This window comes from Oryza sativa, chromosome 2, assembly GCF_034140825.1.
Source record: "Oryza sativa Japonica Group chromosome 2, ASM3414082v1".
NCBI classification, from domain to species: Eukaryota; Viridiplantae; Streptophyta; class Magnoliopsida; order Poales; family Poaceae; genus Oryza; species Oryza sativa.
The window spans coordinates 31,784,671-31,805,105 of record NC_089036.1 but is presented as its reverse complement, the minus strand read 5'-3'; the positions used below and the strand labels follow the sequence as shown (position 1 = coordinate 31,805,105).

The window sequence follows — 20,435 nt, the reverse complement described above, 5'->3', positions numbered from 1 at the left end:
CTACTTCTCGTTTCCCGTAGGCAAGCTGGTGTTCAGAGTTTTCCAGCTAATACTGATGTCATGTTACGAGTTGCTGCTATCTTAATATAATGGAGATGGATCGTCAAATTCACAGCCAACATGAAGATGATTCCCGGCCGGCTGCTTCCTGATCTTGCATGAGACAGTAATCGTCACATTGGCAGACAATTATCTTTGCCGTCGATCCCAAAATCTAGTATTGATAATTTCACAATGTAAGTCATTCTATTATTTCCCACATTCATATTGATGTTCTAGATTCATTAACATCAATAGAAATGTGGAAAATGCTAGAACGACTTATATTATGAAACGAAGGTAGTAGTATATTTTTATACGAATATGTTTTCTCTTGCCCCTGTCATGCAGCTGGCTCGCTACAATAACAGATGGTCTCACTCTCACCCCCTGGAGTTTGCACTTTGCAGCAAGTCTCGCAGAAAATGTTGTGTGCCAACTTGAACTGCTCTATGTTAGTCACTCAATCCAGACTCCATTTAGTACTAATTATGTGCCATTGTTGTGAATATGTATTAATTAATTATAAATTATGCAGAGAGCGCGGAATGAGACTCATCCGCCACCATATATGTCCGGTTGTCCCCGTTTAAATACGAGCGTTCTGCGGTTCTCAACTTGTACGTGACCGAATCAAAGTTAACAACGTAATAGTGTTACCTTTGTCTACGTATCTGAATACAACTTTGTCTCGTTGGTTAATTAATTACTCCTAGCTAGTTATAATCTCGTTTGCATCAGGATCGTTTCGAGAGCGGCAATCGAGACATGGAGCCGCCGACCCAGGCACAATTAGAAGCCGAGGTCGAGGGCAACTACTGCCGCTCAGGAGTGCCCGAAGGGAGACGCGCGTTCGCGATGAAGCGGCACTTGTACACGTACGCCCACGCGAGCAACATGATCGTCCAGAACCGATTCGGCGTGTGGTCGCATCGAGACCAGGGGTACATGGCGTACATCAGGAGGACCCGCTACTTCAAGTTCGTCAAGATCGGCTGGGGGCTCTCGAGGCTGAGGCGGGTGTGCCAGCAGCACGGCGTGTTCGCGTGGTACCAGTGCACGCCGCGGCGGGAGGAGTTGGAGGCCGCGGAGGCCGGCGTGCGGAGGCTTTTCAGCCGCCACACGCCTGCTTGGATGAAGAAGCAGAAGCGGCTGCAGAGACGCGAGCGAGAGCGAGATGAGCGGCGTCTCAACAAGCAGAAGCGGCCTCTCGCATTGAAGCAGCAGCAGCTTAAGGCGCAGGCGCCCATGACCCGTGCAGTACTACTGTTTGCTTATGTATATGCATGTGTAGTTAAACTTTGTTGTTATTTAAGAAGAATTATTCGTGCGTAGCGTGTAGATGTTGTTCTATCTGGATAAAATGAAGACAATGTGTGTTTCTTTCTTTGAAGACAAAATGGAAGTGATCTACATCTTCGTTATTCAGCCTTGACAAACCATCATATTCCTCTTACAAAAGATAAACTACTATAACTTTCATCGCTAGGTCGTCACATTATCAACGCGAGAATATGCTCAAGTTCTTGGTTTCCTTTTTCCTTTTCTTTCTTTTTTCCTTCTTTTTCTCCCCGATCCCTCCCTTTCTTCTTTGTTTGGCCACCCGTATAGATTTTATTCCTCTTAATATAAAAGTGTACAATCTTTTTACGTATTCCAAAAAAAAAAATTTCTATAACTTTCTAAAGTCACATAGATTCTATCCCGTAACTCTATATGTACTACTACGATAACTTACTTGGCTTTGTTTCTGAGACTCCCATCTGCTAGGTAGGCTGCTCTGATTTGATCATTTGAGTCTCCTGATTCATTTGAACCGCTGTATATGTACGTATAAAAGTACGTCCGCAGCACGTGTGGGGTAATCAACTCCTGTCCGGGCTGAACAAATTGCGCTCAACTCGGCATAACTGCATAAGGCTATGTTCGATTAATCCTAAAGAGGAAGGGATTTATTTTACATTGTGGTGTGAAATTATTCCCCCTCAAACCCCTCTAATCTCCTTCAAGCCCCTTCAAACCGAACAAGGAAGAGGGGAGGGGTAATCCCTTTCGGGCGGAACAAATTGTGCTCAACTCGGTTGAACAACTTTAAATTGTGCTTTAAACTCCGCATAAGGAAAAAGGCATGCATGGTGCCCAGGTTTAGAACTAGTACTAGAAAATGGAGTATATGTAAGAACTATGAAGTCGTTTCAGCTTAGCAATTACAGACCAGAGATCGACAGAAGCAAAAACAAACGACACATGGTCTATGCCTTAACTTCCTCCAAAAAAAAAGAGAGAGCATTATCTTCTGAGAGCTCGAGGAAGAGGCTGCTGGTAAGAGCCATCTGTCTGCTGCTGTTGATTTGGGAGCTCCCCACCAAATTGCTGCATCGTCGGCAATGCCCAGACGTGCACTATCAAATCCATAAAGCCCCCACAAATATGACTCTAAAGAAGAGAGCCCACGATGCCCCTGCAAGCTAAACGAGAAAGAAGAAGCCGACATGCTCTGCGTGAGCTGAAGTGGTAGATTGGGTAAACCAGTCTGGCCAGCAGTAGGGAACCCTGATCAAGAATACTCCCTTCACCTGGCAATGAAGGACCAGCAGCTTGGGATAGGACATACTGAACAAATGAAGAACTCCTGAGCAATGCCCTACTAGTAGAGAGCGATGCACTACTAGTGGTAGTAGCAGCAGCGGCTTGAGTAGCAGAAGTAACACCCAAATGAAGGCATTTCCCTGATATTGGTAAGTGAATCTTAAATCAAGGATTAGCTGGAGGTGGATCTGCAGTCTCGTTAGCTCGGTGATGGAACAGTTTAGTTATCGCTCTTCGTTCACAATCCTGCTTATTGATGTACATCTTATTAAACGGTGATTAAACTATTCTTTAAAATTGTTCATAAAAAAATAAAGAGATTTTTATGGAGTTTCATGTTGGGACATAAAAGTGTAAATGCATGGACTCCTATGTTTTGTCATTACAAACTAATTCAAACCACAGCAGCAGAAATTCAGCAAGGAAAAGAAATGCTTTACCAGAAATTTTATTACCTTAAACATATTGAGGTGAAAAGGTTTTCCAGTGTTCATTCTCCTTAGCTTCAGGTAAGTATATGCAAAACTCAACTGATCTCGTGAGGTGAACCGGTTAACCTCATTAAACCAAAGGCATGAAAACAGATTAGACATTGGTGTATGGGCACGTACAATGAAAGATCCTTCAGGCACATCTGCACAATTGTGATGTAAAAGATCAATACTGAAGAAATATTCATACTGGGTAATTTATCAGATCATAAGGTAATGATACGAACAACTTGGAAGAACAGGCTCTCTGCCAGATTCATTGAACTTCACAAGACCATCAGATTGGTAAAAGTAAAATTGCTCATCAATAGCAGTGTGGTTGTACTTGTTCAGTCGCTTGTTTTGAAGCACTTCCTCCGAGACACAAGTACGATCATAGTGCACTGAAATGGCATATTCTGCTTTATTTCTCCATAAGAAATACTCAACGATAAGCATTGGATCAGCATTAAGGCGCAGTTTACTATCCAACCAAATAGAGTACCTAATGAAGTACAAATCTTTTGTTAACCAAGTAGAGGAAACACGGATCATGGATATATAGGAGATTGATATGTAGGAAACAGTTGAAAGAATTCACAAAAATCCTAAACAGCATAGGGAGTAGTTAGGACTTAGGAACTTAGGATGCTTTTTATCAACTTGTTACATGGTAAGTAAACAGTAACTATTGTTGATTTAGAATTTATAACATGTCTTTTATTATAGAAATGTTCAACTGCAAATAGGACAATTTAGCTTTAGCCAATTAATAAATTCCTCATGCACCTAAACAAATCCTACATCACTAACACCAAACATATTCTCCATGAAACTAGGCAAGATACATATTGCACAAACAAAAACTTACATTGCAAAGGGGAAGAGTCTGTGAGCCAGAAATTTTGGCACCTTTCCTGCTCTCCGCATATCTTTGTACGGTAATTTTTCAACTACAACAATTCTCCACAGGCCAATGAATCCAGTTTCATCAGGGCCAGTTCCTTCAGAGGACAGAGTTCCCAGTGTTAGCTCATCCAGGAACATGACGAAGCATACATTCTTCTTAGAGTATGGACCAATCTGTGGGAGTTCAAACCGGTAATGTTTAAGTACAGTCTAACCCTGCCTATTGTTGAACTTATAAAATATCAGCAAAACATACAATAGTCATGGAAGTTAAAAAAAATACAGAGAGATTTAAAAGGAGCCAAAGATAGTAATTAATGTACTAGCATGAGGGAGATAAAACTCCAAAAGAACCCATTACTCGCAAATTAGGTACTCTCAGATAAGGTACTTGCTATAATACATGTATACAAGTATGCCATGCACCTAAAAAAAAATTACCTTGCTCTTAGTTGGTCTCCTTAAGTAATCAGAGCTTCCAAAAATGCATGATGAAACAACAACACGGCAGGAAGCCATATAAATCTTGTCATTTTCATCCAGATCAAATCCAGTATTAGGGTAATCCTCTGGTCCTTGCACAAAACCACAGTGGAGGGTTTGGTTTCTTGCGTAGTATGTCTCTTCTCGTTCCTGAAGGCTCTGGTGTCCACCAAACAATGGTTCAAAAATACCATTACTAGATGATACATTCTCCTTCGAGATATAGTTCAAAGAAAACCCTGTAAAGTTGTTGTAGATACCAGGCTCCACTAGATCATCAACTGATGGCAAAAACTCAATTTGACATGGTACATCTGCAAAAATTCATTTGATAAATTAAAGCAGTATGCACGATGGAAGAAAGCAATAGCAAATTTAATAAACAAAAAAGAACAGCATTCATGTCTGCATTTAGCATATGAGTAGAATTGACTAGAAAATCTCTTATATGAGTCGTAAGAACCAGAACTGATGCTAACTTGTACTATACATCTGTTCAGAAATATAAAGAAAATGTGTGGTCAACCTTGTCTAATTTTGACTACCAATATATAAAAAACTATTTGAATTGGTATGTGAAAAATGATACTATCATATTTTCATAAAATATATTACAGTAATACATATTTTTTTACATTTTTTATAGAATATACTCAACATGTCATAACCCAGGAGTAACAAGAAACATTAATCAAAGTAGTAGATATTCTGATCCATTAGGTAGTACTACTACAACCAACTTGCCGCTGGCTAGGCATTTGGCAGATACAAGAGAACAAAAGATATGCTATCTAGTCTGTTTAGAACAAAGTGCATCTAGGATAAAGTTGGATAAGATATGTTTTATTGTATTTGATTAAAAAGTACCATATTTTAGGAAACTCAATATGTAGAGAATATAGTAGAGAAGATCTCTTACAATGCTTGCGAGATTTCTTTCGTCTTTTGAAGGGTTCCGACTCAACTTTAGTCCTGACATGAGAAGTTAATCCTATGACTGTTGTTCCATGGTAGCCAAAGGAATGTAAATACACACAGATAGATATTATTTACATATGAAAAAAAATGACGAACTCACATAGACAAATTTGCCTTAACCTTAGCATCGAGAGTTTGTCTTTGATCCATTCTCTCCTTAACATCCTTTATACTAGCCATATCATGATGTTTTGCTGTAGAGCATAGCATCAAACTTCATTCCAGAGAAGTATGAGAACATTATCGACGAAAGAATCTGTTTGTCGTCATTTAAAGTTGGTGAGTTTCCTAAGGGCCTACATAATTGTCGTCACAGTCCATTCCCTTTTCTAGTACTGTTGCATACAAACATTACACCGCTTCTCCTTCCCCTAACAAATCAAAAGTTCACTCCCAAACCTATCTTATAATGCAAATGTGTCACATGCTTAAATTTGACATGATGACAACAGAAAAACATATTTTTGGATTTTTCATTTCTGCCACGCTTAACTTCCTACACACTTCAGGTGAGAATGCTTCTCGGCCTATTCCACCCAATCCCACGAATTATTGAAAACGATGAGGAGAAAACATTCTAGTGTTACGACACAAACCCACTATCACCCCGCTTTTCAATTACTACATTGCAAGCAAAACGATAGTTCTTGCCCTAAAACTACGGATCTCTAGCAGGGTGATTTGCGCAGCTTACCATGGAAGGGGAGATTGGGGTGGGAAGAGAAGGAGAGGTAGGCGAGGGAGACAAGCGCGAGGGCGAAGGCCGGGAGGACGAGTAGGCGGCAGTGACGCCGCTGCCGTCGGGGGTGACGGCGGGGTCCGGCCGCCGCCGGAGTGGATATTGGTAGGCGGCGCTCCGGCATGCCACCGGCGCGCTCTCCGGCGACGCGTAGAGGTGGCGGTTTTCCCCCCTTCTGGTGGTGCCCTCTCTTCTCTTGCTTTGCTCTCTTCCGGTAAAATTCAGATAGCCATTGGCCTCGTCACGTGTAGACGTGTAGAGTGTAGTGCAAACCTTTACCCAAAAAAAAAAAGAAGAAAGAAACAAATATTGTCATCTGGTTAAGGCCTCCTTTGTGAAATAAATTTCGCGGGAATTTCGTAGAATTCCAATTTGTAAGAAACTTTTCTATTTGGCATTTTGAAACAAAGGTTTAGAGCTTTTTAAATCATATAGAATTCTCTGGTAATGGCTAAATACATGTAAATTTTAGAGGATAGTTAGCAAGTGCTCCAACTTGTATTTTCCTTTTTGAGTTTATATTTCATCTTATTCATGCATTTCTTTTGCATTCTATCTGTTGACATTTTTTTTTTACTCCGACGTATCGAAATGGTCATTCCTATGTGTTTTCCATGTGTTTTAATCTTTTGTTTTTGTTTTGTATATGTATTCTATCAAAATCATGTGTTTTTTTTATTTTTAATGTTTTACCATTCCTGCCTGCGTTTCAAAAGGGCCTCAAAGTGTTGTATAGATCGTTGCCCTTCGCCAATGGTCCTGACTCCTAAGGGTGTGTTTGAGAAGAAGGGGATTGAGGAGATTGAGAAGATACACAAAACGAGGTGAGCCATTAGCTCATGATTAATTGAGTATTAATTATTTTAAATTTTAAAAATGGATTAATATGAATTTTTAAAGCAACTTTTCTATAGAAAATTTTTACAAAAAACGCACCGTTTAGTAGTTTGGAAAGCGTGCGTGCGGAAAACGAGGTGCTTTCTCCCTCAATGTCCTCCAAACGAACGCTGCCTAAGTGTTGCATGCTGAACAATTTTGGAAAAGGGATCTACAGGGATAAAGCATGCTGAAGTATGTATTCCCTTATGTTCCCAACTCTTCTCCCTCATTTTTCGCGTGCACGTTTTTCAAACTGCTAAACGGTACGTGTTTTGTAAAAAATTTATATAGTAAAGTTGCTTTAAAAAAATCATATTAATTTATTTTTCAAGTTTTTTTACAGCTAAATAGCTAATACCTAATTAATCATGTGATAATCTATCGCTCCGTTTTCCATGTGGAGGGGAGGGGTTCCCAGCCCTTCCAAAAGAACACAGCCTTAGATACCAGTAGTACTAAAAGTTTTGGTATTGACTATTGACAACTGATTACTCTTTTTTTCCCTAATGTGTGGATCAAATTTTGAACTTGATTGTGTCAACATTGCTACAGTTTTCGCAACTACTTTTCGTGATACTACAAGTGGAATTACAAGTGTGTGAGCTGCCTTGCACGAAAGATTTCGTATATAAAAACTTGAGTTAGGGTGTGTTTAGTTCCACGCCAAAATTAAAAGTTTGACTAAAATTAAAAGTTTGAAGAAAAAAGTTGAAAGTTTATGTGTAGGAAAGTTTTGATGTGATGTAAAAGTTGGAAATATGAAGAAAAAAGTTGAAAACTAAACAAGGGCTTAGAAGCAGTACTGTGAAAACAACGCGGTTCATCTGGGTAGTTTACTAATCTAGCATTCTGATTGTAAGCCAGTGAATAAACTAGTAGTACAAAAGAATACTCAAGGCAAACCAGTGACACAGATAATACTGCATCTGTGCACTACGGCAAAGGAACGATCGAATGCACCACAAAAGTTACTGGCTTACTGCATAGCTGCATACAGTGTAAATATCATCTTCTCTTGTTAACATTGGCATGCATGTAAGCTCAATACATGCAGCCAATCTCCAGGAAACAGATCCAAGTGGATCTTAGTGCTTTAGTATTCTTTGATATAGTACACTAATTTACTCACTATACCTTGGTACAAGGAGAACCCCTCCCAAAAGGTAACAGAAGAAGAATATAGAGAACAAGAAAAACATCACTATACGAACAAGGTGATAATTTCACACCAACAGTGTAGTTAGAAGATCAGGGTACCACAGAGCCGAGAGTAGTGGACCGAGAATACACTAATCAGTCTTGGTCTGCTCTGCTATGTTGAGTTTAACTGGCCGTGACTCAAACCCTCCTCCTTTTCTGTGCTCGATAGAGTAAGGCATGTAAGTTCCAAGTATCTTGTCCCAAATGACAAAAAATGGTTGTGAAAAGTTGTACTTGTTTCCATAGAGCTGATGATGAATGTCATGATAAGCGCTGTTGTTGTTGAACAGCGCATGGAGGATGTTACCAGGAAGCCACAGACCACAATGATCATCCACTGTCTTGATGGTTGCGAACGAGAAAAAGAATATGGATGTCCGTGGTGTCATACCAGAGACGAGGAATGAGAGAGCACCACCAATGGTGTCCAAAATAAGACCCTCAAGAGGATGGTTGTAAAGAGCTCCAAAGGAATAAGGGACTACAAGAGTGTGGTGCTTGGAGTGGATATGTTTATATAGGAACTTGTTGATGTGCATGTATCTGTGCATGAAGTACTGCCATGTATCCATAACGAACATTGCAATGGCAAATTGCAGCAATATCACAAGGGCAGAAGGTTGCTTCTGTTCAATATCACTTTCATCACCAATAACCTGCAGTTCGATAGAAGTTCAACAGTTTGAGAACCATACAAGTAAAGCTATTAGGTAAACTCCAAAAGAAATGTCAAGATACAATATTGGTTCAAGACACATAAGCATTCGTACAACTGGACATTCATGCATATCAGTTTATTTTCCATGGACACCATTTTGATATACTTCAATCAGCATAGAGCAGCTGCCATCTCATAAATATATTTTTCTACTTAGTCAGAAAGCAACAAAGCACGGATTTTCTTGATAAGCAACGCAGAAGCAAAATCAACACAAGTATCATAACTTTGCTCCCTACTCATTATATTCAAATGACTTCTTCTTTTAGTTATGTGCAGCTTCCTTCCATACGAAGTGAATACAAAAAATGTATTTTAAGTAGCACCAAAGCTATCCTACCAAACAACACACCTACAGACCAAAACTTAATACATGATGCGATTAGCTCCTATCCTCCGCATGTTAGCACAGATGCTGAGGTTTAAAGATTGATTTATTGAGTGCTACACGGTGATGGTGGGCCAAAACAATCTAATCGAAATGCGTGTGAAGCAATTTTTACTTCATTGTTCTCCAAAACAATCTAATCAAGACGCATGTACAACAATTTGCCTATTTTACTTCAAAATTCACCCCAAGTATTTGCATCTCTGCTTCTGCACTTCTGAAGGAAAATAATAATAAAAAAAAAGCGATTCTGCATGTTTCGCATCAGATTACCACAAAGCTAAAAAATGAAACAATTCATCCAACCAATAACTCGGGTGCCCGCATGCTGGAAGAGATAACCGGCGGCGAGGAGGATTACCGCGAAGAGGGTGAGCGAGACGGCGACCTGGAAGGCCTGCTGGACGAGGACGCCCCTGACGACGGTGCCCCTGGAGACGACGTTCTTGGCGGCCTCCTCCTCCCTGGGGTGCAGCCGGTACACGTCCAGCCGCTCCACGCCGTCCAGCGCGAGGTACAGCCCCGAGTAGAGCCAGTACACGGCGATCGGCACGAACGTGCCCAGCAGCTCGTCCGACGCCCCAATCCCCATCCCCCCGCCAACCCACCAATCCTCGGGCGCAAAACACGCCCCCCACAACGAACGTCGAGCCGGGAAGGCCGGGAGAGAGATGGGCTTACCACGGCGCAGCGCGGATCCCCCCGGCGGCGGCGGAGGAGGAGGAGGAGATGTTGGAATTGGATTCGTGGAGGTGGCTGGTGGCCACGGCGGAGGGGAGGTATGGATAATTTAGGCGGCCGTCGCCGTCGGTCCGAACGAGGAGAGGAGACGAGGGAGGAGAAGGTGGGGAGGGGAGGGGGACGGGCGTTGGTTGCAAAGGGGAGCGTGTGGTCCGGGTTCGTGCGACGAACCGGGCACATGTGCCTGTTTCTACTTCTCGTGCAAAAAATCTAAGGAAATTTCGTACGAGTTGAAAAGAACAGCTAAACATAACTTGGCTAATTTTTCTTCTCTGATTTGGACTGTGTGATCTATGGTTTGATTGCATTTTTTAAAATAGTTTATAATAAATTTACTGGTGCCAGTAAGCGCATGAATTACTGTACATTTTTTAAAATAGTTTATAATAAATTTACTGGTGCCAGTAAGCGCATGAATTACTGTACATTTTTTAAAATAGTTTATAATAAATTTACTGGTGCCACTAAGCGCATGAATTACTGATGCTAATCTTGAAGGGACGTATACAGAGCTCAATCCACACCATCTCGTATTTTCCAAGACCTGGCTTGGAACACCAGTAAACACATGTCGATTCTAAAGTTTCTCTTTGCCTACGCAAGACATGAAAAGCTAGACAACGCTTCAGGAGGCAAAATCAATCGAAACAGAATGTTTCTAAGCGAAGTGAGCGAATCCTGGATTCCTTCGCATAACCACTTTAGCAGACCAGGTTAGAGCCAAACAACTGAAGAACGATCTCAGGATCATTTAGCTAAGACAAGACGTACCACATATAAAAAATGAAAGGGCAGGACGATAATGAATTCCCTTTCACGACACAAACTAAATACTAGGCAGACAGCTAAATACCGCACATTTTATTTTGTTCATTAAATCTGATGAAATAAAACCCATGATCCAGTATAAAGGAATCTATGTTACAATTGGGATAAAAAGGAATCGATACTCTGCAGCAACAAGTACGATTAACTTGTAGCCTGACTTTCAAGAGAGCAGGAGTATAGTACCAGGATGCCAGTACCTACACCATCACCAACTGACAATAAGGTTGTCTGGGGCCAATTTCAGTGCACTGGGCCACTGGGGTGATCATCGATATGCTGGTGCACCAGCAAAGGAATACAGGGAGGAGACCGGCGCACCAGGCACGTTAGGCCTTGTAGAAGAAACAGGCATCTGATGGATGCTTTCACTGTAGGCAGGTCCTGGGTTCTCATAGGCAGCTGTCACATAGGACGGACCCTGATGGAGATCCATTGCACGAGTGGCAAGTCTATAAGAACGGTAGAGCTCATCCACATGATCCGAGCGTGCGACAATCTCTTCTGGCACTCTGTAATCTCTTGCGAGGAAGGCCTCCCTGTCAGTAGCCTCAACTATAGCTCTGGGGGCAGAACTGAAATTCAAAAGGTTACAAATTCATTAAACTTAAAACAGATCAAAAGACTTACAAATAAGTAAATAACTTCAAAGAAAACTAACTCAACGAACGCTATTAGAAGCCAAAATTAGCAGCCAAAATTAGCACGACAAAGTTAGCTATAACAGGAAGGCACAATTTTCTAGCACATCACTAAAACAATCATCAGCACTCTGACAGATAAAGCTATGCTCCCTTATATGTCAATAGTAAGACCCTACTCATTAGGCAACAACTTTCCTCAGCCTCCTTAAGATAATACACCACAGTCAATTCTTCCTTCCTTTTATAGATATTGTCTTGTACAGCTAATGAGCTAATTGCTGAAAATTCTAGAATTAAACATGGACAGGTTTTGAGACAATGAATTCCAGCAGTAGAAAACTGAGATCCATAAACTTGCCATCCTGTGGTACCTTGGAATTGAAACTTGAAAAAAAAACTACTTAGTTGATTGCTAAACTTGCAATAATTTGTTTTTTCAGTTAGCTAAAAGTATTGATGTGCCTTCAAAACATGTGGAGAGTGCAAGTAGAACAAGGGTAGAAAGTTCCGTGTGAATTGCGAAGTGAATCTGAGTTGCAGTATTGAATCTCCTATCTACACGGTTACTATTAGTTCAACGCCTCTATACTTTTTTATCGAGCTGGAAAGTCCCAAAATTCAATGACTGCATCAACAATCTCTCTAAATTATCCAAATTAGTTTTACACCTCCATTCACTCTCATGTCAACGAATTTAGGTAATAAAAAAGTTGTTTGACTGACGCAATTATAATTTGAATGTTTGGAAAAACCTAAAATATTTCTCAATTATGTTGCTAAGCGGAAGCTAAAAGGAGCCACCACATTTTTCCTGTTGGCATGGAAATTACTATATTAATCGAGGAAAAAGAGAAATATCTATTTTCTCAACCATGGTTGGTCCAAATTACAATTGTGTAGATTAATCAATATAGTTGTATACAAAATACAGTGTACATTCCAAATAAATTTTAATCTAGTCCATGTGTAATTGTGCGGAAATTGAGCTTGTTTTTCAAGTTACAAGACATAACTGGCATCATTATATAGTTTACAGATCTCTAGCATAGAGGCCAACAAATCATGAAGATGGTGAGGAGCAAATTTAGATAGTTTGCTAATAAACCAACTAGAAAGCTAGAGTACTAAAATAGCAAATCTGCCATAGTGTCATCTTGTGTCAACTAACACAAAGCACAATCGCATAGTGAACAAAATATATTAAGAAACTTTTAGATTTCTACTCACAATTCAATTAAGAAATATTAAGAATCACCCAAAACTAGGATTGGACCCAAGTATAAGTTGCATGCACTAGCCTACAAAGCTTAATTTGATGAGGAAAGGTGAGCAATCCAATATACTTTCAACATACACCCTCATATGTAGGATCCACGCATGCATTGAGTGGAGTAGAAGTAAGTTGCACTTTGTAACTTACTGTGCTTACTTGGAATAACTTTAAGACGTGTTGGCCCTAATATCAAATTAAGTTGCATATATAGCCTATTCATCCAAAAAGCTCAAGCTAACAAGAAAGGACGCGGAGTCAACTCATCATATAGATTGTTTTCAATAATGAGTGAGATTTATTTAACCAAGTTTGCCAAAAAATCAATTAGCACTTAGCTTAGAAAATTCAAGAGATGACTAAGGCCCTGCTTGATTCAGCTTAGGATTATTATAATCTGGATTATTAGGAGTAAGCTGAAACAAACAAGTAGATTATTATGCTAGATTATTATAATATATAAGCCAGATTACTATAATCCAATAATCTCCTCTAGAGAAGCTTTTTCCAGATTATTGAGTGGCTAAAGACCCACTACCCTTAGATGCCTCTAATAATCCAGAGAAACAAACAACTCGTAGCTTATTTTATGTTAGCTTATTATAATCCAGCTTAAAGTAATCTGATTTAATAATCTAGATTACAATAATCTTAAGCTGAAACAAACAGGGCCTAAAGCACTCACCGTTCATACACGATATCAACTTGAGGTTGATGGTACCGTTCGTCAAAAGTATGAGCAACATGATGATAGTATGTGGGAGGAGCATGTTGAAGCTCTGGTAAATGAGTCACATGCCGAGATCGAAATGGATCATGCAGAGAGTCGGTTATAGCATGTCTTTCTTTAAGAAATTGTGGATGACGAATATCTTCAACATATCGTGGTCGTCTTCTTTCTTCATGGTCATACGGTAATCTTCTTTCTTCATGGTCATATGGCAATCTCCTTTCTTCAACATGTCGTAAATGATGCATTTCCTCGACATGTCGTGGCAGTCTCCTTCCTTCAACATAGTGTGGTAGGCGACCCTCAAAGACATCCAATCGTCGATGCCTTTCTTTAACATATTGAATAGATGATTGAGGCAAGCTAATAGGCTTGAATAGTTCTAACAACCTATGAACCTACAAGATAGCACCATAGCTTATGACATCAGCACACAACTTGATGTTTACAATTTAATTTTCTTTTGGCACTCTTTTAAAACTACATAGAAGAATCTCCACAACTCACTTGTTTAAGGCTGAGTTCCTGGGTGAACTTTCCCTTTGAATTGTAGTTCTCCTTAATGGCATGCTTGAAACTACTCTCCGGAAGAGGAAGGCAATCTTTGTCAACCTTAAATTTGACCTATATCACGTACACAAGTTAGTTGGACTACAATAGTGTCACCCTTAAACATTATCCGATTTTATCTACTCCCTCCGTCCCAAAATATAAGATTTTTTTTGACTCTGACACAGTCTCCGAGATGCTACTTTGACCAACAATATCTATAAAAGTAAGATGTTTTAAATAAAAAAAAGTTGCATATTATGATAGTTTGTTTAATAATAAATCTAGTAACATCATTTTTACATGTTTGATCTTTTTTTTATTTTTTTGCTATTAATAGTAAGTTGAAAATGTTTAACTTATCACTATACTAAAAATGCTTATATTTTGGGACGGAGGGAGTAGTGTCTATCATCGATGAAAAATATATTAGTATGATTGTTAAAGAAAGACTCTATATTACCTAAAATATAGTAATTCCCACAAATAGTTGAAAAAGGGAGAATGACCTACCACTCTGGTAGGCCATATTATTATATTGATGTAGATTGATATAAGAAATGAAGAACTTCATGGTAGAATTACATAGAGAACTCTAATGTAGATTGTAAAGCAAAAGGTACATAATATTTAGCAACCACTTTAGAAAATAATAATATATTCATGGATGCGCTCTAGTAAAACACAAAAAACACCACTATATTGAATCAGGATAACCCGAAGTTCGTGTGCAACTTAACTTGGTTCCCCGATTCTCATATGTATCATCCATACGTACTCCTTACATGGAATTTCTTGCAAAGAATATCATTACAAACATATTAAAAGAGTTTCTTTCTAGGACTGTATGGACATACTAAGATGTTTATTATAAATCAAAAGGCCCAAATGGTTATAATACTACATATAGTTTATGCTCCTGAAGGTTGGAGAAAAATTACCAAACTAATTGTTGGTAAAATTAAGGTTTGGAACTTACAACTAAGGCAATTAACTAGTTAGTTTCTATTTAACCCAAGGAGAAATTTGATCAAATTTTGAGAAAATAAACTCAATTGAGAGATTAGTTTGGTAGGAAATGAACTCGATTAAGATAGTCCTTTCTAGCATTATGAAGTAGGGAATGAGTTAACTCAATAAACAAACTTCGTCGCTTACTCTTCAACTAACATAATTAGAACTTCAAACAATGCCTAGTAAGGAATTAAAATAAGTTCTCAAAGTTCAGGTTGATGTATCACAACCATACACAAATAGTGCAGAGACAATTCTAGGTTAAGTCATTTTTAGACTAAAATATAAAATAAACATGCCTTTAAAGGCTAGCTACAACAATAATTGTAAAATAATAAAATACGAGGATAAGAGGGAAAAAGAAAAGTAGATGGAGATATCAATGAGCCAAGAGGTATCAACATTATAGGCATTACGATATGTGAAGGACTTAATAAAATGGAATGGCTAAACTTGAAAGTTATGTCGAAATTTTTCGAAGTTCGGATAGGTAAGGCTCAACATCATTGCTTGGCAGTAAGTTATTGACGATTTTTAAAAAACTAAATTGCATTGTTCTTCAATAGTACTTACTACATCTTCCTATATTTTCTTTAATTTGATCAGACCGTACAATTTGTCGAAAATAAAATGTATGTGTATATGAAATTAAAAGCTAGCACGCCAAATAATAATTTTAAGAGAGTTTTACATACGCCATTAAAACTTTGTAAATCTTTGCATATGCCATTATATAATCCAATTTTTTTGTGCCGTCGAAACAAAGGAGATTGGACCTCCTATACCACTAGAGAATTAGATTGAGAAGGTGAGCATGAAAGAGTTAGGGGAAAAAACAAAATGCCCTACATTCCCTACATTCCCATGTGGTCCTACATTTAGCACAACCAAATCTCTCTTCTTCCCAACCTGAGCCTTTGATGCATCAGCATTTACTTACCTAATGATGATGCACCAATTTCTCATCTCCGACACCAGCACCTGTCCAGATTAACTATTTACAAATGCATATAACAACCTCACCACTAGGGCAAGGCATGCGCCCATTACGTGTTCCTAGCTAGTTTGAGCGCAATCATCACGTTCAACTCGCATCAGCATTTACTTACCTAATGATGATGCACCAATTTCTCATCTCCGACACCACCGCCTATACAGATTAACTATTTACAAATGCATATAACAACCTCACCACTAGGGCGAGGCGTGCGCCCATTACGTGTTCCTAGCTAGTTTGAGCGCAATCATCACCTTCAACTCAGCCTAATAGCCATGTTCCATTAACCACTTTATGGGAGACCAAGATCACTGACCGATCACCTTGAGCCTTAAAGCCAGAGCATCACAGGCCTCTCTAGGCTTAACCATGCACTATCCCCTTTAGCCTCCTCATAGCTTGTTAGTCATCATCGACCTTGTAGAGCATTCCTGTTGCCACCTAACTTTGTTTGTGGACAATATGTCGATTCTTTCCTGTAAGACCTAGCTGTAGATCCCCACCAAAAAGAAAAGAAAAACTAGTACAAATAACCTTGCCATTGCCCATTGCATGTTCCCTACCAAGTGACCCTGCCCATGTGGTCATATGGACATGAACAAGGGTAGCAATGGCAAAAACACGTTGTCACTACCGTTGTTAGGAACATTGTGGGTCATTGCAGTTTTTATGTTTCAAGTGTGGGATGATTTCCATGTAGACAATGCCTAGTTGGTCCAGTAGTGCTTAAGAATTGAATAGTCGAATAAGCATATAACAAAGATACCAATTTTCAGAGTTAGTTGTTGGCTGGATCCAACAAGTCACCAGTGTCATGGATAAGAACATAAGCTATTTTGGGTGGAAGCACAAAAATATAGTTTTGAAGATGGCATGCAAAAAAGAAAATGACACAGCCGCTGCCACATGCAAAATTTTCTCAAATTTTAGTGTCTTACAAAAACATAACAATAGGATGTGGCCACATTCTATATTCCAAACTGGTGTTAAAGCTTAACTTATAGGCATAACTGTTGCACTCCCCCATAAAAATGAGCAATCATGTTTCTCAAGTTGTCAACAAGTATTAAGAATAAATCAACTCATGACAAAAGTTGACTAGTTTATCCTGAGCTGTTTGTATTTTAGTGCCAGTTGCATGACACTTGCTTACAAAAATGATAGACCAATCTGAACGAATAACATATGGGCTAACGAATTATGTTAAAAAGGTTAGAAAAACATGTGTACAAATGGGGATTTAAGTTAATGATGACCGATGATCATTGTCCCTTTTTTTGAAAACATAGAACTTATTTGACCATTTAAATAGCCACAATGTCATGCTAGAAAAAATACCTTGGCAATCATTTACCGTTCCATTAGGGTTAAATTTCCAATTATTAACACCAATCAGAACAACAAAACAAGAGTCAAACATCAATAATCAGTTCTGACCTGAAATTATTATTCGTTATTAGACATTGCACACCCCTAAGCCTGAGGAAATGTTTCTAGTTCTGATTTGTTGTTTTAAATTTTAATTATATTGCCTGGATAATCAAGACAGTTGTATTGCTCTAATAGCAGACCAGGTCCTCCCAATACCCTAAAGCATAGGAAAGGAACACACAGACAATAAGTCTAAAGAGTTACCTGTGCAGGGAACCTAAAGCATAGGAAAGGAACGCACTGACAATAAGTCTAAAGAGTTACCTGTGCAGGGAACCTAAAGCATAGGAAAGGAACATAAAACATAGGAAAGGAACACACAGACTAAAGAGTTACCTGTGCAGGGAATTTTCCATGGAACGCGCCTCGCACAAGATCTAACCCTCCCTTTGTCTTGGCCTTGTATATCCCATAGAGCAGCTTCAGGTCGAAGTCATAGAGGAACAGTTTTGCCCCTGGCTGGATCTTCTCCACCACATCGATCTTCCCCTTAGGCAAGCCAAACACACCATTCTGGAAGCACTCCGGCTTTGTCTTAGCACTGCACATGAATATAAACCCAGCTTCACCCTTCCTCTCCCTCGCTTTATCGTCCTTCTTTTCCTTCCCCTTTATTCTCCCCTTCTTATCCTCCTTCATCTGGTCCCCCTCTTTCATCTTTGTCTTTTCCTTTCTGCTCATCCTCTGTCCTCCATTCTCCTTGGCCACCGCTGCCGCTGGGCTGACCTCAGCCGGCTTCAGAGGGGGTGCCGATGCAGTCTCAGCAGTGGCGGCGGCTTCCGCAGCTGCCACCTTCTGCATCTCTGGATCGGCCTTGGCCTTCTTCTTAAACGCCTTAGGCCTCACCCCTCTGGGCGTGGTCTTGGGTGACGGAAGACCAGAGGACGAAGCTGCGGCCTTGCCCTTGGCATTCGGGTTGGCCGACGTCTTCACCATGGCTGATCGAAACAGCCAAATCAAAAAAAAAGTATATAGAATACCAATATACCACCACAGATGATTCTACTCAAACCAAACCCTGTACGGGCATAAATCGTTTAATTCGATCCAATTGAACAACGGAAAAAACTTGAGGGAAACCCAAATCCGGACCTGGATAAGGGGAGGGGTGCCTGCGCTTTTTATTACCTGAAAAAGTAAGAGACGACCACTCGTACGACCGCGCGTCGCGATGATATTAGCGTTGGGACTTACGAGAGATGTCCCCAATCTATTATACTCTTATTATAAATCGGATTCAGCGGCGACGGGGACGACTAATAAGATCGGATTCAGCGGCAACGGGGACGACTAATAAGATCGGATTCAGTGGCAACAGGGACGACCCCGAGACTGTGACAGACCAGTCACCGAAGTTTTCCACGTCGTCGGTGCCTGATTTCCGCCGTCCCGGGCCCCGATGCGGCGGTCCTAGCAGCGAGGCGACTACGCTACACGAGTGGAGCAGTTGCGCGGCGCCTACCAGAGGAGAAGGGGAGGGACGGAGGGAGCACCTGGATTCCTGGAGTTGTGCGCCTCCCCGTCCGGACTCCGGACTCGCGAGGGGGGAGATCGAGAGGCGCCCGCCTGCCGCTCCTCCGAGCGCTCGAGGAGACCGGTTCAACTGACCGACGGAGCGGTGGCTACAAGGAGGCGGATTTCTTCTAGGAATAAATTCATCAAAGGTCCCTTAACTTATCAACGAATCCGATTTTCGTCCTTCAACCGCAAAACCAGATACAACGGGTCCCTTAACTATCAAAACCGGTGCATATTAGGTCCCTCGGCGGTTTCGATGGCGGTTTTGGCTGACGTGGCGCCTGCGTGGCTAATTTTGACTCGGTCTTGATCTGACGTGGTATGACGTGGCGCTTACGTGGCAATTTGACCCGGGAAAATAATAAACCCCGTGGGACCCACATATCAGTTTCACATAAAAAAATTAATAATAATGGTGGAACCCACGCTGCCCCACATGTCAGTCTAACTCACCCCTCCTTTTCTGCTTCCTCTCTCTCCTCTCTTCATCTCTCTCTTGCGCTAGGGGATGCGGCCGGCGACGACGGCGGCGGAAATGGATAAGAGTGACCGCTAGGGGCATAGGTGTGACATCGCCGGGGGCGCTTCGAGGTGGAAGTAGACTCTTACGACGTGGCCGTCGGAGGTGAGCGAAGTCATCATGGACTCACGGGATTGGCGGTGTCGTCGGCAGCGGCGGAGCAGGAGTTGTAGTTGGAGTCCTCGTCGTCGACCTCGAGTTCGTCAATGTGCTCGAGCATCACCCACCATTAGTAGTCGCCGGCAGCGGAAGGTAGCGCCGCCATCTCCTGTTGGGTTTCCATGGGCCACGGCGAGCGGATCGATATGGGTTCCTCGTCAATCCGGCCGGAACGGTGTTTTCTTGCCCAAAACAATGATCATTCATTCATTCATCAACCTCGTCATAACACAAGCAAATGATGATGACGAAGCAAAATATACTCCAGTCAGGTAGTACTAGTCGCTATTGCTTCTACCTTTGTATGATTAGGCACATAAACGCGGAGCGGAGGTCGTCGGCTCTGGTGCCCCAGCCAAGGCCGTGGACGAAGAGCTTCCTGCTCACGGGATCGGCCTCCGCCGCGCGCCGCACGGTCGTCATCATCACTGGGGTCGTCTTTGCAGCCGGCCGCCTCTCCCCTCTCCCGCCGGCGAGGTGGCCCCCTCACCCGCCCACGTGGACGGCCGCCTCCGAGGATGCGCGCGTGTGTCGGCCGGTCGGCGGGACACGTTCATCCCGCCGCCGAGATGCCGAGGTCGACGTCGACGTCGTCCGCAGCCACGGCCGCGGCGGCACTGCCTCCGCCGCCGGGCTGGTTCCCTT

At 41.2% G+C, this 20,435-nt stretch overlaps 4 protein-coding genes across 9 annotated transcripts; 1 reads left to right on the top strand and 3 right to left on the bottom strand.

Annotated features, from left to right (window-relative positions):
• Positions 1–20: 20 nt before the first annotated feature.
• Positions 21–1,463, top strand: LOC107278672 (uncharacterized). 4 transcript variants are annotated; one of them, XM_066307496.1, is made up of 4 exons: positions 21–236; positions 391–493; positions 578–659; positions 781–1,463. In XM_066307496.1, exon 4 carries the CDS (start codon positions 808–810, stop codon positions 1,372–1,374), a length of 567 nt encoding a protein of 188 aa, XP_066163593.1. In that variant the 5' UTR covers positions 21–236; positions 391–493; positions 578–659; positions 781–807; the 3' UTR covers positions 1,375–1,463. The 4 variants fall into 4 exon arrangements, with proteins under 4 accessions (XP_066163593.1, XP_066163594.1, XP_015626688.1 ...); XM_066307497.1 differs by having other exon boundaries at positions 33–166; XM_015771202.3 differs by having other exon boundaries at positions 204–493.
• A 619-nt stretch (positions 1,464–2,082) lies between these two features.
• LOC4330719 (probable hexosyltransferase MUCI70) lies at positions 2,083–6,434 on the bottom strand. Of its 3 annotated transcripts, none has more exons than XM_066307495.1 (9): positions 6,163–6,434; positions 5,569–5,662; positions 5,410–5,462; positions 4,449–4,804; positions 3,970–4,181; positions 3,347–3,603; positions 3,084–3,262; positions 2,616–2,874; positions 2,083–2,507 (listed from the first exon to the last, which is right to left on the bottom strand). In XM_066307495.1, the coding sequence occupies exons 1-8, from the start codon at positions 6,329–6,331 to the stop codon at positions 2,794–2,796; spliced, it is 1,401 nt and encodes a 466-aa protein (XP_066163592.1). In that variant the 5' UTR covers positions 6,332–6,434; the 3' UTR covers positions 2,083–2,507; positions 2,616–2,793. The 3 variants fall into 3 exon arrangements, with proteins under 3 accessions (XP_066163592.1, XP_025878687.1, XP_015623474.1); XM_026022902.2 differs by having other exon boundaries at positions 2,616–2,768; XM_015767988.3 differs by having other exon boundaries at positions 2,083–2,768.
• Positions 6,435–8,078: 1,644 nt separating this feature from the next.
• On the bottom strand, positions 8,079–10,238 carry LOC4330718 (sphinganine C4-monooxygenase 1). The gene is made up of 2 exons (XM_015770052.2): positions 9,754–10,238; positions 8,079–8,942 (listed from the first exon to the last, which is right to left on the bottom strand). The coding sequence occupies exons 1-2, from the start codon at positions 9,982–9,984 to the stop codon at positions 8,376–8,378; spliced, it is 798 nt and encodes a 265-aa protein (XP_015625538.1). The 5' UTR covers positions 9,985–10,238; the 3' UTR covers positions 8,079–8,375.
• A 735-nt stretch (positions 10,239–10,973) lies between these two features.
• On the bottom strand, positions 10,974–19,205 carry LOC4330717 (uncharacterized). Its single transcript, XM_015770050.3, has 5 exons — positions 19,087–19,205; positions 17,930–18,531; positions 14,110–14,226; positions 13,558–14,000; positions 10,974–11,533 (listed from the first exon to the last, which is right to left on the bottom strand). The coding sequence occupies exons 2-5, from the start codon at positions 18,527–18,529 to the stop codon at positions 11,227–11,229; spliced, it is 1,467 nt and encodes a 488-aa protein (XP_015625536.1). The 5' UTR covers positions 18,530–18,531; positions 19,087–19,205; the 3' UTR covers positions 10,974–11,226.
• Between the last annotated feature and the right edge of the window lie 1,230 nt (positions 19,206–20,435).

Coding starts and splice junctions, on each gene's coding strand:
- LOC4330718 (XM_015770052.2), bottom strand. CDS start 9,984: ATGGGGATTGGGGCGTCGGACGAGCTGCTGGGCACGTTCGTGCCGATC. Junction 8,943..9,753: donor TCTCGCTCACCCTCTTCGCG/GTAATCCTCCTC, acceptor ATCGAACTGCAG/GTTATTGGTGATGAAAGTGA.
- LOC107278672 (XM_066307496.1), top strand. CDS start 808: ATGGAGCCGCCGACCCAGGCACAATTAGAAGCCGAGGTCGAGGGCAAC.
- LOC4330719 (XM_015767988.3), bottom strand. CDS start 6,331: ATGCCGGAGCGCCGCCTACCAATATCCACTCCGGCGGCGGCCGGACCC. Junction 5,663..6,162: donor CCCCAATCTCCCCTTCCATG/GTAAGCTGCGCA, acceptor TATGCTCTACAG/CAAAACATCATGATATGGCT. Junction 2,769..3,083: donor TTCACCTCAATATGTTTAAG/GTAATAAAATTT, acceptor TACCAATATCAG/GGAAATGCCTTCATTTGGGT.
- LOC4330717 (XM_015770050.3), bottom strand. CDS start 18,529: ATGGTGAAGACGTCGGCCAACCCGAATGCCAAGGGCAAGGCCGCAGCT. Junction 14,227..17,929: donor ATGGAAAATTCCCTGCACAG/GTAACTCTTTAG, acceptor TACGTGATATAG/GTCAAATTTAAGGTTGACAA. Junction 14,001..14,109: donor AGGAACTCAGCCTTAAACAA/GTGAGTTGTGGA, acceptor GCTATCTTGTAG/GTTCATAGGTTGTTAGAACT.